We start from the raw sequence: 16,216 nt of genomic DNA, 5'->3' as shown, positions 1-16,216 counted from the left end.
GAACCGTTTCGCGTTGAGTTCATTCAATGTCAAAGTGCCTGCATTGGCAAGATGAAGACGACTGCTTCTGTCCGAGATCGTCGTGACGGTGAACTTGGAGGTAATGAGAGTTTTGTTGACGTCGTTCTCGTGCCACGTTATGTTTGACGGATTCTGCGTAGTACACACCACGTCGACGGAACCACTCGGCGAAATGTACTCGAACATTTGAGGTGACTCGGTGAATACTGGCGCTAAAAGACAAAGAGAAACGTGACGGTTGTTCCGCCAATTCGAATTGCACAGCGCCGTATTTTCTTACATGCTCCTAAAATACGCATAGCATGTAAAAGTAAGAGTAGAAAAGCAACCGATTTCGACGCCATGGTCGTGAAATGGCAACAGTCCTGCGTAATTTCCCGAGGCCTTGTGCTACAGACGATTGCGCCTGCGCAGTTGCAATTAGCTTTAGTCACGTCCGGATTCCACTCTAATGATGTGGCAAGACACAATTATCGTTTTCTGTGAACTCCTACTCACCGCAACTATAAGTTCATGTGAGATGATGTACGCTCAAGGTCAGGTTCTAATTTAGGTGTTTTCAGCGCCAGTATTCACCGAGTCACCTCAAATGTTCGAGTACATTTCGCCGAGTGGTTCCGTCGACGTGGTGTGTACTACGCGGGATCCGTCGACGATAACGTGGCACGAGAACGACGTCAACAAAATTCTCATTACGTCCAAGTTCACCGTCACGACGATCTCGGACAGAAGCAGTCGTCTTCATCTTGCCAATGCAGGCGCTTTGACATTGAATGAACTCAACGCGAAATGGTTCTGTCGAGCAACAAACACGAGCGACGGTTCGATCACTGACAGCACTGTGTTTACTTTGACACAAGGAGGTAAGAGCTTCTGAGAAGGAACGAGAGGAGGTAGTGAGTAGCTGTGTACTCTGTTCAGCTGCACCCACAATTGGCGCTTCTCCCACAAATCCGACAGAAGGCATTGAGGGAAACGACGTCCCGCTAACATGCTCCTTTGCTATGGGAATACAACCGGTCGGAGAAATATTTTGGAAATTCACAGCAAAAGGAACCGCTCAACAAATTGATGCTGGGAGAGACTCAAACACTACTGGAAGCACGATCAATACTCTTTTGCTATCAAACATACAAAGGAACGATGCAGGAACATATACGTGCTACGTGAGAAATGAATTTGGAAGCGTTTCAGCTTCTGCAGTTGTTACCGTGTCATGTGAGTATTATTGTCTATATTTCTAACTCCTGAACCACGTTTGCTCTAGATAAACCAAGCGTCAACATTACCTTCACTCCGTCGTCATCAGTGGTAAAGAAAGGGAGCCCAATTACTGTCACGTGCCATTCTGACTCATTTCCTGTGGCGACTGTGCGTTCCCTATTCAGAAATGGTGTCATGATACCAGGGAACTCTCCAACTAAAGCTCCACCAACAGAAACTGTAATAGAGTGGAGTTATGACATTATTGCATCAAATGAAACGGGAGGCAAGTATGTATGTGAAGCTAATAATACAGTGGGCAGTGGACGAAGTCCAGAACAAGAGCTGGTTGTACTTCGTAAGTGATTACCGTATTTTGCTACCAGTGTGATGATGTACGTTATTTTAGTTCCTCCTGAGGCTCCAACTGTTGTTCCATTTGATGCAGTTGATGTTTTTTGCTGGTTAGCTGGATTCCTTGGTCGTCCACCAATCAGCAACGTTGGCGTCTCATGCAAGTCAAAATCGGAATGCAACAATGCTGAATTCAATTCAGTAGTTCCAGCTACCAATTTCACAACAGTGAATAACATTACAAACGTTTTCTGCGCAAACGTGTCGGGTTCAAGCGCTGACTACACGTGCACCATCAACGCAAACAATGGAGCATTTGATGTGAACACAGCAACAAATGTGTCAACAAGACCAGGAAGTAGGAACGTTCGCTCACGCATATAATGTATTACCTGGGGTCATTCAATTCTATTAGAGCCTGGTCCTGTTCAAATTTCAGAAATCACAAACGTGATTAACACTGGATTCACTCTAAAGTGGTGTGTGGAATTTTCTGGCAATTCAGATCCTCTGACTTACACCATAATTGGAGTATCAGCTGACAAGGCTACTCATTCATATAACGCGCAGACCCAACAGGGGAGCACTGTTGTGACAGGACAAGAACCCAATGCAACGTACCCAGTACAAATTCGAGTGAGCAATGCTCTTGGAGAAGCGGTGTCTAATCAAAAGACTCCACACACAACCTGTTGTAAGAGGACTAGTGTAACAATTGTTGTAGCACCACAATTATTAGCGTGTTCTAGTTCCAGACGTTTTGAACGTGGCTGATGCAAACGCTGTGATAGACAATCAGGGGAGGGGAACTATAACGTTTACGGATACGAGGACTGGTCCATGCAATTCAAACAACGATTACGTTATCAGAAACGGAGACACCATATGGGAAACTGTAGGAGTAGAGCGACAAGACAACACTGTGACAATCACTTTTGAGGGAGAAATTTTGCCCGATCAGGACTACGAGCTGACTATTGCTGCTATGAATGGCAAGTATGAGAGTCAACGGTCGGCTGCTGTTTCACTTCAGTTCTCACAGGGTGAGTTTGAATCCGCTCCAACGCGCCAGTGAAACACATTCAAAATTTAGAACCTGCCAAACGTCCGGTTGATAATCCAACAACAGATGAACCTCAGTCTTGTAGAGAAGGTACCATGGCCTTATAACGGATCTTCGCTTTGTTGTTGTATTTGGCTTATTGTCTTAGATCACAGTCACGCTGGTTTTATTTCCGCTATTGCCGTTCTTTGCGTCGTTATTATGACACTGACAATCATCATCATTGTTTTGTCCTGTCGCAGGTCGTCAACGGTCAAATCAAGTTAGTCTGATATAAATTTGTGAATACTTGTACCTATTCGTTACATTGCAGGAGGAAATCATCAGCAAGCTGCAGGGGAAGCTGAGTACGAAGCTGTTGATTTTCCTGCTGGCAACAAGAGTGTCTCAATGACAAAATCACGGGTCTATGGCATGGCTGGCCTTTGAGCAATTTTACATGTTCAACTTCTCTATGGAGCATGAGTAAGATTGATCTGTATAGCGCTTGTAACTAGCTGCTTCCGACGTGATGAAAACTACACCAAGGGCAGCAAGTCCAAAAGTAAATAAATTTGATTAATTCCTGTTATACGTAGGTGGCTATTTTGCTAGAACCTAGCGTATTATTTGATAGGCCTACCAGTCTGAGTCAGCTTGTCAAATTAGAACCACTGTACTTTCTAGCTGCTTTAGTTTAGCCAGAAATTTGAGGAGGAATACGTTCTGTTTCTTCAGATTGTCATGGTGATCTGATTGTTGTTTGGGGAATATGAAAGTTCAAATAAACATAATTATTACAAGTACTGTACAATCAGCCGTGCCTACTCTGGCGCCTACTGTATTATTTATACGTATAAAATATTCTACTTCTTTCCGTTTTATTTAATGCCTCTATGACGTAGTCTGTTTCATGGAATTTAAATATTAATTAAGGAGAGAATTCACTACACCTCACCGACTTCGGTCTTCCGTCAGAACGGCACGCGATGACGCGGAAATGAAATTGAGATTCTTTTCTCCGCTATTTAATTAAGACGGTTGGGAAAAAGACTTGGGAGATAAAAATGAACAGCACCACAATTTGACAAGTAGAATACGGGGACTGCAGCAAAACGTCCGGACCTCCACTCCGATGATGTGGCCAGGGACGATCGCTCCTTTCTGTGAGCTCCTGCTCACCGCGGCACTCGTTCGTTCAGGTAGGCCGTCTCCTTTGGTTTAGACATACCGGTAGATGGTTTAGATGTCTTTTCTGATTTAGCGCCGGTATTTTCCGTGTCACCTGAAATATTCGAGTACATTTCGCCGAGTGGTTCCGTCGACGCGGTGTGTACTACGCGGGATCCGTCGACGATAACGTGGCACGAGAACGACGTCAACAAAACTCTCATTACGTCCAAGTTCACCGTCACGACGATCTCGGACAGAAGCAGTCGTCTTCATCTTGCCAATGCAGGCACTTTGACATTGAATGAACTCAACGCGAAACGGTTCTGTCGAGCAACAAACACGAGCGACAGTTCGTTCACTGACAGCACTGTGTTTACTTTGACACAAGGAGGTAAGAGCAGAAGGAACGAGAGAAGGTAGTGAGTAGCTGTTTACTCTGTTCAGCTGCACCCGCAATTGGCACTTCTCCTACAAATCCGACAGAAGGCATTGAGGGAAACAACGTCCCGCTAACATGTTCCTTTGCTATGGGAATACAACCGGTCGGAGACATATTTTGGAAATTCACAGCAAAGGGAATCACTCAAAGAATTGATGTGGGGAGAAACTCAAACACTACTGGAAGCGCGGTCAATACTCTTGTGCTATCAAACATACAAAGGAATGATGCAGGAACATATACGTGCTACGTGAGAAACGAATTTGGAAGCGTTTCAGCTTCAGCAGTTGTTACCGTACTATGTGAGTGATATCTGTACGTCTATTTTTATCTTGCGGATTACGCATTATTCTAGATAAGCCGACTGTCACCGTTAGCTTCACCCCATCATTGATGGTGAAGAAAGGAAGCTCAGTTACAGTCACGTGTCGTTCTGACTCCTTTCCTGTGGCGACTGTGCATTCCTTATTCAGGAATGGTGTAGTGATACCAGAGAATTCTCCCACTAAAGCTCCATCAAACACACAAACGGAGACTATAATAGAGTGGAGCTACGTGATAACGGGATCACATGAAACGGAAGGAAAGTACGTATGTGAAGCTGATAATACCGTGGGCAGTGGACGAAGTTCAGAACAAGAGCTGGTTGTACTTTGTGAGTGTTTAGTACAGTACATTGTTTGCTGTCAGTGTGATGACGTACCTCATTTAGTTCCTCCTGAGGCTCCAACCATTGTTGCATTTGATGCAGTTGATGTTTTTTGCTGGTCATCAGGATTTCTTGGTCGTTCACCAATCAGCAACTTCATCGTCTCATGCAAATCAAAATCAGCATGCAACTATGCTGAATTCAATTCACTAGTTCCAGTTACCAATTTCAGAACAGTGAATAGCAGCAGAAAAGTTTTCTGCGTAAATGTGTCGGGTCGAAGCGCTGATTACACGTGTACAGTTGGTGCAAACAACGGAGCGTTTGACGTGAACACATCAACAGATGTCTCAACAAGACCAGGAAGTAGGAACGTGGCTCGCGCATATATTAACTACATGGCTGTTTGATTTCAGAACCGGGTCCTATTCAAATTTCAGAAGTCAGCAACGTGATTGACATTGGATTTACGTTAAGTTGGTGCGTGGAATTTTCTGGCAGTTCAGGTCCCCTGACTTTCACCATAATTGGAGTATCAGCTGACAAGGCTACTCATTCCTATGACGCGCAGACCCATCAGGGGAGCACTGTTGTGGCAGGACTAGAACCCGATACGGAGTACAAAGTACAAATCAGAGTGAGCAATTCTCTTGGAGAAGCCGTGTCAAATGAACTTACTCAGCGCACAACCTGTGGTAGGAAAAATAGTGTAACAATTGTGACACCACGTATTGGTTTGTTCTAGTTCCTGATATTTTGAACGTGACTGATGCAAACGCTATGATAGATAATCAGGGAACGGTGACTATAACGTTCACGGATGCGAGGACTGGTCCGTGCAATTCAAACAACACCTATGTTATCAGAAACGGGGACACCATCTGGGCAACTGTGCGAGGAGAGCGACAAGACAACATTGTGACAATCACTTTTGAGCAAGATCTTATGACTGATGGGGACTATGAACTGACTGATGGGGACTATGAACTGACTATTGCTGCTAAGAATGGCAACGATGAGAGTCAACGGTCAGCTGCTGTTTTGCTTCAATCCACACAGGGTAATTTTGAATTGACCCTACAACAGTGAAATAAAATGCGTTTCAGAACCTACCCCAGGTCCAGTTGATAATCCAACAACAGAGGTACCTGAAATTTGCAGAGAAGGTACAACAGCCTTAGAACAGATCTTTGTTTTTTTTGTTCTTTGCTTTCATTCTTTGTCTTAGATCACAGCCACGCTGGTTTCATTTCCGCTATTGCTGTTCTTTGCGTCGTTATTTTGGCATTGGTAATCGTCATTGTTGTTTTGTCGTGCCGTAGCAGGTCTTCAACAACATTAGGTCAGCCTGATAAAAGTCTTAAACCTCTCTATTCATCACATTATAGAAGGCAATCGTCAGCAGGCTGCAGGAGAAGCTGGATACGAAGCAGTTGATTTTCCGGCTGGTGACAAGAGTGTCTCAATGACAAAGTCACGTATTTATGGCGTGGCAGGCCTTTGAACATTTTTCGTACACAAGTAAATTTAACGTATATAAATAGCGCTTGTAACGGGCCGTTCTGGACAGACTTGACCTCACGGATGTCGACTCAGTGGATAAAGTTAAATAAATTTGATATAGTTCCTGTTTTAGCAATATTCTTAGACACGAATTCTTTCTTCCTATAGGAGTTGCTAAGAGATGTATCCTTAAAGTTAGCTACTGACACCAGCCCTGCGCCACACATCAACGATGGTCAACTCGTGGCTGCTCTCGTCAGTGTCTCTGTGCATGGTTATGTTGCTGTTGAAACCTAGCGTATTATTTGGTAGGACTGATCTGTAGTCAGCGTCTGTCGAAATTAGGACCACTGTCTTTCTAGCCGTTTTCGAGTTTGTAGACGATCCTTCACACAGAGTATCATCTGTATGGGACGGATTACCAGGATACATTTTTATTCCTCCAGATGGTCACAGTGATCTGATCATTGTCTGTTCCACAAACGAAAGGTCGACCATCGTTTGGTTGTCCAAGAGTTCGGCTGTGCCAGCCATCTTGAATATCACGCAGACAACTGACAGGAAAAGCGTTCTATACGCAAAAGGCGTCGGTGACGGCGGCACTAACTTCGCAGTGCGAAGCGCTCTCATAGGGCCTTCATTCACTTGCGCCGCAGTGAGCAGTGACCGTGGTGAAAGAGCGACGACCGGAGCGTTTCGATTTGCGTTGGGAGGTAAGGCAGAAAGTGCTGCTACTGATACACAGTGCCTGAGGTTCCATTTGACTGTAGTCGTACCAAAGCTGACGTTTCGTCCTCCTCCTTACGTAACGGCAATCGAAGGGGAAATGGTTAACTTTACTTGCGCATATAATTCTTCCATTCCACCAGTACAACCTCGCCCAATCGTTTGGAATCGCGGAAGTGATGCATCGACATTTTTTGCGAATTTTCGATTTTACAGCACGTTGTCCATACAAGCCAGTCGCAGCAATGCTGGGGTGATTCGATGTGCTGCGAGCAATATCTTTGGATTTGTCATGGCGACAACGACACTCATAGTTTACTGTATACAAACTCCTTTTCTTGTGTGTTGATTACGATGACTAATTTCTAACTATAGATGCTCCTACTCTTCTGTACGCTGTATCGGATTACAGATTTCAAGTCGGCGCTCCATTTACAGTTCTCTTATCTGTGGATGCTCAGCCACCAGCAAGCGTTATTCTCACCAAGGGCACTTTAGTCATCAATTCAACGTCACAGAGCAACGTACTATACTACACAGAAGCAAAAGCTAGAAAAGCAATGGCAGGCAGATATAACGTGACGGCAATCAACATCATTGGAACGTATAGGGAAACGTTTTATATTACTGTCGAAGGTAAGAATAGAAGAGGTATTTATAACAATAAGTCAATAAATCATGTCGGTTAGCTCCTCCTGATGCACCTAAAGTGATTTTAGCATCGATTGGTCAACGCTCTGCAGCGTATTCGTGGGTTCTAGGATTCAACGGCGATTCGCCTATTACTCTCCTGACGTTCAACTGCTCTGATAGAAAGCCACATCCGTACGCACCAAGTCAAGAAACGTTTCTTTCTGACGACAGTCAAACGTCTGCCAACATAACCCGTCTCTACCCAGGTGTACGGTATTTCTGTGAACTGTACGCTATCAATGCCGCTGGAACTAGCTCTCAGTCAGACACGATTAGTTTTACAACGCTCAGAGTGCCTGGAGGTTAGGCACTCCGACTATAGTACTTCTACTCTGATATTGGTTATTTTTAGCCCCAGCTCAGCCAACTAATTGTGATTTAGTGGCTTCAAGTGAGACCAGTATTACATTCAAATTCACAATGAAAGACACAGGAGGAAGAGAGATCACAGCATATTCGCTAAGCTACAGAACAAGAAACGGCTCGTTTCAGAATTATCCTGTTACTATTGGAGACGGTGTGACACAGCAGGGAGGTCAAGTGAAAGTGACCGGCTTGGAAAGTAATGTTGAATACGAGTTTCAGCTCATCGCTACAAATAGTAAAGGAACTAGTGAGCCATGTTCACCAACGTTTAAAACAACGTGTAGTGAGTGCAGTTCTCAATTGACTAGTATGTAATTATTTTTGGTTATTTCTAGAGCCATTTCCACCTTTTCTGAACAAAGCTAATATGACTCATTCGTTCGGCTTGGACATGCAAATTGTTTTTGCCATACCGTCTAGCAATGGATGCGGCAGAATTACAGATTTCAAAGTTTTAAAAACTAGGCAATCGATACAGAAACTGGAATCTCACTTCGACATGAACAATGACACTGTGACCCTTTTCATGACAAGTCTTGAAGCTGGTCGAACTTACAGTGTCACCGTCATTACTGTGAGCGAAGATGGAGCAGAAAGCGTGGCGTCAAATAGCATGTCGTTCGCTGTTCCAAGTAAATAAATGGTCTTGCTAAGAAAAGTATTTATTAGTATATGTGTGTAGTAATAGCTGGTTCTGAAAGCCCGTCACCAACTTGGGCTGAAGCAGCTCCTGAAGATAAAAGTATATTTAGAAAAATGTCCACTTTGGTTGTTTACTTTTATTTACCAGGTTTCTCCGCTGGCATTATTACAGCCATCGTGGTGCCGGTCACTCTCGTAGTGATCGTTGTCCTTGTCAGTTTCATTTACGTTTGCATTTATCGCGATATAAAAGGTTATAGGTATAACTATCGAACTATAGATCAGAAAAGATGTTTTTTTCCTAGTTGACAATATAAAGACTGACGGAAAAGAATCTCCTGTCTATGCAGAACCCGATGTCTCACGGCCAGAGGAAAACATTCAGATGAAGCCTTCTCGTCTTTACGAAACAAGAAAGGTGGTTCGTATGACTTCTAATAGTGGATATGAAACCACGGCAAATCTCTAAATCTAATATCCGTCTCAAAAGAATCATCGTAGTGACTAGATATCCGAGTCATATAACTGTTGCAATTTAGACTGAAAAAAGACTAGAAAGTGATGAAATTGCGATCTTTTCTTTAGCGTGTTCGTTTCGCGCCAGTGTTCGCGCTCCATTCACGTTGTAGGAGGAAATCATCAGCGGGAGAAGCTGGGTATGAAGCAGTTGATTTTCCCGGCTGGCGACAAGACTGTCTCAATGACAAAATCACGGGTCTATCTCTACTACGGAGCTGTTTCTGACGTGATGAAAGGTACCAAGAATGACAACTTAACGTTTGAATACATTTTATTAACGGTAGTACCTGATCACATCTGTACATTGTACTTTCTAGACTGTCGTTGATTCCTTTGACAGTGACGTTAATGACAGACAGTAGAATATCTACGGGCACTGCACGACGTCTGGACCAGGGTCTGGACACTCCGATGCGGCAAGACACAATCAGCTTTCTCTGTGAGCTCCTGCTCACCGCAACAGTCGCTCGTTCAGGCAAATTTGTGTAAGTCATGTCTTTGGGTTTAGATGTCTTCGTGTTTGTAGCGCCTGTATTCACCGTGTCACCTCAAGCGATCGAGTACATCTCGCCGAGTCGTTCTTTCGACGTGGTGTGTACTACGCAGGATCCGTCGAGCATAACGTGGCACGAGAACCGTCAACAAAACTCTCATTACCTCCAAGTTCACTGTCACGAAGATATCGGACAGAAGTAGTCGTCTTCATCATGCCAATGCAGGCTCTTTATCGTTGGACGAACTAAACACGAGACGGCTCTGTCGATCAACACACGAGCGACGGTTCGATCACTGACAACACGGTGTTTGTTTTGAACCAAGGAGGTAAGAGCAGCAAGAACAAGAGGTGGTAGTGATTAGCTGTGTACTCCGTACAGTTGCACCCACTATCGGCACCGCTCCCAAAAATCCGACAGAAGACGATGAGGGAAACGACGTCACACTAGAATGTTCCTTTGGTGCGATAGTACGACCAGGTGTTGAGCACGCAAACAGACGTCTCAACGAGACCAGGAAGTAGGAGCGCGCCTGCTTACACATACGCGTTTGTTTAATTTCTCAGAACCGGGTCCTGTTCAAATTCCAATGTCATGAACGTGATTAACACCGGATTTACGTTGAGTTGGTGCGTGGAATTTTCTGGCAGTACAAACCCCCTGACCTCAACTATAATTGGAGTACAGTATTAGCTGACAAAGCTACTCACGTGCAGACCCAACAGGGGAGCACTGTTGTGACAGGGCCTGATACAAAGTACGACGTACAAATTAGAGCAAACAATTCTTTTGGAGTAGCAGTGTCTGAAAGAAAGACTCTGCAGACAACTTGTGGTAAGAAGAATAGCAATTGCAGCGTTACGCACTGTTGTGTTCTAGTTCCTGGTGTTTTGAACGTGACTGATGCGGAAGCCATGATAGCGGATAGCCAATTGGGAGACGGTAACTATGACGTTCACAGATGTGAGGACTGGTCAATGTAATTCAAACAACGAATATGTAATCAAAAACGGAGACATCATATGGGCAACTGTGCGAGGAGGGCGAGGTCAAGGCAACGTTGTGACAATCAGTTTTGATCGTGTCTTGTGAGCCTATATGGGAATATAAACTATCTATTGCTGTTAAGAATGGCAAGGACGAGAGTAAACGATCAGAGGTTTCATTTCAATCTCCAGAGCGTAAGTCGAATTGACTCTACCACGAAGTAAATCAGTGAAATTATACTTCAAAATTAGGACCTACTCCAGTTTTAATAACAGATAAACCTGAATCTGACGGAGCAGGTATAACGGCCTCAGAATAGATCCTTCAAGGCTTGTTTGATTAATTAATGAAGGTGTTGACGACTTTCTTTGGTTCTTTTCGTTAGATCACAGCCACACTGGCTTTATTTCTGCCATCACTGTTCTTTGCGTCATTATTGTGCCATTGGGAATGTTATTGTCGTTTTGTCCTGCCGCAGCAGGGCTTCAACGTCTAAAATAGGTCTCACAGATTGTGAATATTTGTACATACAGTATTCACCACGCTGAAGGGGAAACTGGGTACGAAGCAGTTGATTTTCCGGCTGGTAATGAGTTTCATTTGTATAGTAACTGGCTGTTTCTGACGTGATGAAAACTACACCAAGAATGTCACAACTTATCGGGATAAATTTTGAGAAGTAGAATACGGGCACTACAGGAAGACGTCAAAACATCCGGATTCTACTCCGATGAAGCCGCAAGACGCAATCGCCTTTCTCTGTGCATGTGAGCTTCTGCTCACTGCAACACTCGTTCGTTCAAGTAAATTTATGCAGACTAGGCCATGCCCTTTGGTTTATATATCATATTGTATTTATATGTCTTCGTATCTAGCGCCCGTATTCATCGTGTCACCTCAAACGATCGAGTACGTTTCGCCGAGTGGCTCTCTCGACGTGGTGTGTACTACGGGGGATCCGTCAAACATAACGTGGCACGAGAACGACGTCAACAAACCTCTCATTACCTCCAAGTTCACTGTCACAAAGATATCGGACAGGAGTCGTTTTCATCTCGCCAGTGCAGGCTCTTTGACGTTGGGCGAACTAAACACGGGACGGTTCTGTCGAGCAACGGACACGAGCGACAGTTCGGTCACTGACAGCACCGTGTTCACTTTGAGACAAGGAGGTAAAAGCAGAAGGAACGAGAGGAGGTAGTGAGTAGCTGTGTACTCTCTTCAGCTGCACCTACAATTGGCACCGCTTCCACAAATCCGACAGAAGGCATTGAGGGAAACGACGTCACACTACAATGTTCCTTTGCTTGGATAGTACGACCGCTTGGAGACATATTTTGGAAATTTACAGCAAAGGGAACCACTCAAAGATTTGATGTGGGATTAAAAACTACTGGAAGCACGGTCAATGCTCTTGTGCTATCTAACATACAACGGAACCAGGCAGGAACATATACGTGCTATGTGAGAAATGAATTCGGAAGTGCTTATGCTTCAGCAGTTGTTACCGTACTATGTGAGGGATATCTGTACACATCAATTTTATCTTGTGGATTATATATTATTCTAGATAAACCTACTGTCACCGTTAGCTTCATCCCATCATCGATGGTGAAGAAAGGAAGCTCAGTTACAGTCACGTGTCGTTCTGACTCCTTTCCTGTGGCATCTGTGCATTCTCTTTTCAGAAATGGTGTAGTGATACCAGAGAATTCTCCCACTAAAGCTCCGTCAAACACACAAGCGCAAACTATAATAGAGAGGAGCTACGTGATAACGGGATCAAATGAAACGGAAGGAAAGTACGTTTGTGAAGCTAATAATACAGTGGGCAGTGGACAAAGTTCTGAACAAGAGCTGGTTGTACTTCGTGAGTGATTAGTAACTTTTTGCTGATAATGTGATGATGTATGTCATTTAGTTCCTCCTGAGGCTCCAACAATTGTTCCATCTGATGCATTTGATGTTTGCTGGTCAGCTGGATTTCTTGGTCGTCCGCCAATCAGCAACTTCTCCGTCTCATGCACGTCAAAAGTCAACGGTGCATGTAGCAAGAAACCAGCTGACTTCAATTCAGAAGTTTCAGCTACCAATTTCACAATGGTGAATAGCATTACAGGAGTTTTGTGCACAAACGTTTCAGGCCCAATCGCTGACTACACGTGCACCGTCAGCGCAAACAACGGAGCATTTGATGTGAGCACGCCGCCAACAGATGTCTCAACAAGACCAGGAAGTAAGAATGCCTTCTTACGCATATAACGTATCAACTACGATTGCTTAATTTCAGAACCTGGTCCTGTTCAAATTTCAGATGTCACCAACGTGATTAATACTGGGTTCACACTGAGTTGGTGTGTGGAATTTTCTGGCAGTATGAACCCTCTGACTTCAACTATAATTGGAGGATTATCAGATGACAAAGCTAGGCATTCATATGACGCGCAGACGCAACAGGGAAGCACTGTTGTGACAGGACTAGAACCCAATACAGAGTACAAAGTACAAATCAGAGTGAGCAATTCTCTTGGAGAAACAGTGTCCAGTGAAAGGACTCAGCGCACAACCTGTGGTAAGAAGAATAGTCTAACAATTGTGGCGCCCGCGCATTGGTTTGTTCTAGTTCCTGATGTTTTAAACGTGACTGATGCAAAAGCCACGATAGATAACCTGGAAGAGGTAACTATAACGTTCACGGATGCGAGGAATGGTCCATGCAATTCAAACAACGACTATGTAATCAGAAACGGAGACACCATCTGGGCAACTGTACGAGGAGAGCGAGGCCAAGACAACATTGTGACAATCACTTTTGATCGAGATAGTGTGCCTGATCAGGAATCTGAGCTGACTATTGCTACTAGGAATGGGAACGACGAGAGTCAACGATCAGCTGCTGTTTCACTTCAACTCCTACAAGGTAAATTTGAATCGACTTCACCACAGTAGTAGAACAGTCCTAAAAAAATTCAGAACTTACTCCAGGTCCGGTTGATAATCCAACAACAGATGAACCTGAAGATGACGGTAAGCAATTGAGAGCGTAATGAAGTGCAAAATTATACAGACGAATCTCTCTGCAGGTGTTATTGTGGCCATTGTTTTGGCAATCCTTGTAGGGATAGTTATTTTGGGAATTTTTATTTACCTTCGCATTTACCACGGAAGAAAACTTGAAGGTTTTAAACGCTATCAAATTTTAATTAGAAAATATTTCTCTTGTTTAGCTGCAAGTGAAAAGGGTGCAACAGGTGCACCTCCTATCTATGCAGAGCCCTCAAGTCCAGAGAAAAACGTTCCAATGCAGTCTTCTCCTATTTATGAAATGAGCAAAGCGGTTCACATGCATCCGAATATAGCATACGAAGACCCGTCAAAACTTTAGTTTCAGTTGTACGTGTATGTTTACGGAGTAGCTTGCCGGAGTCAGATCATAGATGGTCAGATAACCGGTCAGATCGTAGATCCCTGGTCAGACAGGGATGTTAGTAGACTGACGTTAGTGACAGTAGAATACGGGCAATGCACGACGACAAGAACTTCGTCAAGAAAACGTCCGGATACTCCGATGCGGCAAGACACGCTCACCTTTCTCTGTGAGCTCCTTCTCACCGCAACAGTCGTTCGTTCAGGTAAATTTGTGTAAGCAATGTTTTTTGGGTGGTTTAGATGTCTTCGTGTTTATAGCGCCTGTATTCACCGTGTCACCTCAAGCTATTGAGTACTTCTCGCCGAGTCGTTCTTTCGACGTGGTTTGTACTACGCAGGATCCGTCGAGCATAACGTGGCACGAGAACGACGTCAACAAAACTCTCATTACGGTCCAAGTTCACTGTCACGAAGATATCGGACAGAAGTAGTCGTCTTCATCTTGCCGATGCAAACGTTTTGTCGTTCGGCGAAGCGAGCTTGGAACGATTCTGTCGGGCGACGGACGCGGGCGACGGCTTGGTCACCGACAGCAACGTTTTTGCATTGGCTCAAGGATGTAAGAGCAAAATGATAGTTGTCAGTACTCTGTGCAGTTGCGCCCACAATCGGTACCGCTCCCGTGGATCCGACAGAAGCCGTTGAGGGAAAGGACGTCACACTAGCATGTTCCTTTGGTGCGAGAGTATTACCCGTTCAAGAAATATTTTGGAAATTTACAGCAAAAGGATCCGCTGAAATGGTTGATGTGGGGGATAAAACTACCGGAAACATGGCCAACAATCTTCCGCTGTCGAACATACAAAGGAACCAAGCAGGAAGGTATACATGCTACTTGAGAAATAAATTTGGAAACGTTTCAGCTTCAGCGGTTGTTACTGTATTATGTGAGCAATATCTGTACATCATTCTTCATCTTGTGGATTACGTATTATTATTCTAGATAAACCGACTGTCACTGTTAGCTTCACCCCATCATCGATGGTGAAGAAAGGAAGCTCGGTTACTGTCACGTGTCGTTCTGGCTCCTTTCCTGTGGCATCTGTGCATTCCCTATTCAGAAATGGTGTAGTGATACCAGAGAATTCTCCCACTAAAGCTCCGTCAAACACACAAGCGCAAACTATAATAGAGTGGAGCTACGTGATAACGGGGTCAAATGAAACGGAAGGGAAGTACGTTTGTGAAGCTAATAATACAGTGGGCAGTGGACGAAGTTCAGAACAAGAGCTGGTTGTACTTCGTGAGTGATTAGTAACTTTTTGCTGATAATGTGATGATGTACGTCATTTAGTTCCTCCTGAGGCTCCAACAATTGTTGCACCTGGCGCATTCGATGTTTGCTGGTCAGCTGGATTTCTCGGTCGTCCGCCAATCAGCAACTTCTCCGTCTCATGCACATCAAAAGTCAATGGTGCATGTAGCAAGAAACCAGCTGAATTTGATTCAGAAGTTCCAGCTACCAATTTCACAACGGTGAATAACATTACAAGAGTTTTGTGCACAAACGTTTCAGACCCAAGCGCTGACTACACGTGCACAATCAGCGCAAACAACGGAGCATTCAATGCGAACACAGCAACAGATGTCTCAACAAGACCAGGAAGTAGGAATGCCTTCTTACGCATATAATGTATTAACTACGATTGTTAATTTCAGAACCCGGTCCAGTTCAAATCTCAGAAGCTACAAACGTGATTAATACTGGGTTCACACTAAGTTGGTGCGTGGAATTTTCTGGCAGTATGAACCCTCTGACTTCTGCTATAATTGGAGGAGTATCAATTTCACAACGGTAAAAAACACTACGGGAGTTTTGTGCACAAACGTGTCAGGTCCCAGTGCTAACTATATGTGCACCATTGGCGCAAACAACGGAGCGTTTGATGTGAGCACGCCAACAGATGTCTTAACAACGCCAGGAAGTAGGAATGCCTGCTTACGCATATGATGTATTAACTACGATTATTTAATTT

General features: G+C 44.2%; 5 protein-coding genes and 2 long non-coding RNA genes across 8 annotated transcripts; all 7 read left to right on the top strand.

Annotated features, from left to right (window-relative positions):
* The first annotated feature begins 460 nt into the window (after positions 1-460).
* LOC136185065 (cell adhesion molecule DSCAM-like) lies at positions 461-3,212 on the top strand. Its single transcript, XM_065972117.1, has 10 exons — positions 461-536; positions 585-884; positions 943-1,239; positions 1,289-1,582; positions 1,634-1,936; positions 1,994-2,272; positions 2,328-2,621; positions 2,672-2,731; positions 2,790-2,903; positions 2,955-3,212. Exons 1-10 carry the CDS (start codon positions 473-475, stop codon positions 3,068-3,070), a joined length of 2,121 nt encoding a protein of 706 aa, XP_065828189.1. The 5' UTR covers positions 461-472; the 3' UTR covers positions 3,071-3,212.
* Positions 3,213-3,742: 530 nt separating this feature from the next.
* LOC136189703 (uncharacterized) lies at positions 3,743-4,533 on the top strand. The gene is made up of 3 exons (XR_010670430.1): positions 3,743-3,822; positions 3,885-4,184; positions 4,238-4,533. It is a non-coding gene; the product is annotated as an uncharacterized lncRNA (long non-coding RNA).
* A 60-nt stretch (positions 4,534-4,593) lies between these two features.
* Positions 4,594-6,396, top strand: LOC136185074 (receptor-type tyrosine-protein phosphatase F-like). The gene is made up of 7 exons (XM_065972129.1): positions 4,594-4,887; positions 4,945-5,247; positions 5,298-5,576; positions 5,627-5,941; positions 5,988-6,047; positions 6,110-6,223; positions 6,270-6,396. The coding sequence occupies exons 1-7, from the start codon at positions 4,626-4,628 to the stop codon at positions 6,383-6,385; spliced, it is 1,449 nt and encodes a 482-aa protein (XP_065828201.1). The 5' UTR covers positions 4,594-4,625; the 3' UTR covers positions 6,386-6,396.
* Positions 6,397-6,560: 164 nt separating this feature from the next.
* LOC136185055 (neural cell adhesion molecule 1-like) lies at positions 6,561-10,118 on the top strand. Its single transcript, XM_065972107.1, has 11 exons — positions 6,561-6,692; positions 6,747-7,097; positions 7,155-7,430; positions 7,486-7,746; positions 7,800-8,105; positions 8,156-8,452; positions 8,505-8,801; positions 8,852-8,911; positions 8,960-9,064; positions 9,117-9,610; positions 9,671-10,118. The coding sequence occupies exons 1-10, from the start codon at positions 6,617-6,619 to the stop codon at positions 9,278-9,280; spliced, it is 2,193 nt and encodes a 730-aa protein (XP_065828179.1). The 5' UTR covers positions 6,561-6,616; the 3' UTR covers positions 9,281-9,610; positions 9,671-10,118.
* Positions 10,119-10,188: 70 nt separating this feature from the next.
* LOC136188142 (uncharacterized) lies at positions 10,189-11,252 on the top strand. The gene is made up of 4 exons (XR_010670141.1): positions 10,189-10,344; positions 10,391-11,005; positions 11,063-11,110; positions 11,197-11,252. It is a non-coding gene; the product is annotated as an uncharacterized lncRNA (long non-coding RNA).
* LOC136188106 (cell adhesion molecule DSCAM-like) lies at positions 11,249-14,632 on the top strand. 2 transcript variants are annotated; one of them, XM_065975845.1, is made up of 12 exons: positions 11,249-11,371; positions 11,420-11,614; positions 11,687-11,983; positions 12,037-12,327; positions 12,382-12,681; positions 12,733-13,047; positions 13,102-13,383; positions 13,435-13,731; positions 13,797-13,838; positions 13,895-13,990; positions 14,039-14,443; positions 14,499-14,632. In XM_065975845.1, exons 2-11 carry the CDS (start codon positions 11,542-11,544, stop codon positions 14,194-14,196), a joined length of 2,151 nt encoding a protein of 716 aa, XP_065831917.1. In that variant the 5' UTR covers positions 11,249-11,371; positions 11,420-11,541; the 3' UTR covers positions 14,197-14,443; positions 14,499-14,632. The 2 variants fall into 2 exon arrangements, with proteins under 2 accessions (XP_065831917.1, XP_065831911.1); XM_065975839.1 differs by having other exon boundaries at positions 13,785-13,838.
* LOC136188136 (netrin receptor DCC-like) lies at positions 14,599-16,159 on the top strand. Its single transcript, XM_065975867.1, has 5 exons — positions 14,599-14,799; positions 14,837-15,127; positions 15,184-15,483; positions 15,535-15,846; positions 15,900-16,159. Exons 2-5 carry the CDS (start codon positions 14,980-14,982, stop codon positions 16,037-16,039), a joined length of 900 nt encoding a protein of 299 aa, XP_065831939.1. The 5' UTR covers positions 14,599-14,799; positions 14,837-14,979; the 3' UTR covers positions 16,040-16,159.
* The last annotated feature ends 57 nt before the right edge of the window (positions 16,160-16,216 follow it).

Source organism: Oscarella lobularis, chromosome 1, assembly GCF_947507565.1.
Source record: "Oscarella lobularis chromosome 1, ooOscLobu1.1, whole genome shotgun sequence".
Classification (NCBI taxonomy): domain Eukaryota; kingdom Metazoa; phylum Porifera; class Homoscleromorpha; order Homosclerophorida; family Oscarellidae; genus Oscarella; species Oscarella lobularis.
Note: the sequence above shows the minus strand (reverse complement) of the source record. Positions and strands in the feature narration are given on the sequence as shown.

Coding starts and splice junctions, on each gene's coding strand:
- LOC136188106 (XM_065975839.1), top strand. CDS start 11,542: ATGAAGCCGCAAGACGCAATCGCCTTTCTCTGTGCATGTGAGCTTCTG. Junction 13,048..13,101: donor TGTCTCAACAAGACCAGGAA/GTAAGAATGCCT, acceptor GCTTAATTTCAG/AACCTGGTCCTGTTCAAATT. Junction 13,732..13,784: donor TTCACTTCAACTCCTACAAG/GTAAATTTGAAT, acceptor AAAAAAATTCAG/AACTTACTCCAGGTCCGGTT.
- LOC136185074 (XM_065972129.1), top strand. CDS start 4,626: ATGGTGAAGAAAGGAAGCTCAGTTACAGTCACGTGTCGTTCTGACTCC. Junction 5,577..5,626: donor TACTCAGCGCACAACCTGTG/GTAGGAAAAATA, acceptor GGTTTGTTCTAG/TTCCTGATATTTTGAACGTG. Junction 6,048..6,109: donor ACCTGAAATTTGCAGAGAAG/GTACAACAGCCT, acceptor TCTTTGTCTTAG/ATCACAGCCACGCTGGTTTC.
- LOC136185065 (XM_065972117.1), top strand. CDS start 473: ATGATGTGGCAAGACACAATTATCGTTTTCTGTGAACTCCTACTCACC. Junction 1,583..1,633: donor ACAAGAGCTGGTTGTACTTC/GTAAGTGATTAC, acceptor ACGTTATTTTAG/TTCCTCCTGAGGCTCCAACT. Junction 1,937..1,993: donor TGTGTCAACAAGACCAGGAA/GTAGGAACGTTC, acceptor CAATTCTATTAG/AGCCTGGTCCTGTTCAAATT.
- LOC136185055 (XM_065972107.1), top strand. CDS start 6,617: ATGGTCAACTCGTGGCTGCTCTCGTCAGTGTCTCTGTGCATGGTTATG. Junction 8,106..8,155: donor AACGCTCAGAGTGCCTGGAG/GTTAGGCACTCC, acceptor GGTTATTTTTAG/CCCCAGCTCAGCCAACTAAT. Junction 8,802..8,851: donor CATGTCGTTCGCTGTTCCAA/GTAAATAAATGG, acceptor ATATGTGTGTAG/TAATAGCTGGTTCTGAAAGC.
- LOC136188136 (XM_065975867.1), top strand. CDS start 14,980: ATGGTTGATGTGGGGGATAAAACTACCGGAAACATGGCCAACAATCTT. Junction 15,484..15,534: donor ACAAGAGCTGGTTGTACTTC/GTGAGTGATTAG, acceptor TACGTCATTTAG/TTCCTCCTGAGGCTCCAACA. Junction 15,847..15,899: donor TGTCTCAACAAGACCAGGAA/GTAGGAATGCCT, acceptor TGTTAATTTCAG/AACCCGGTCCAGTTCAAATC.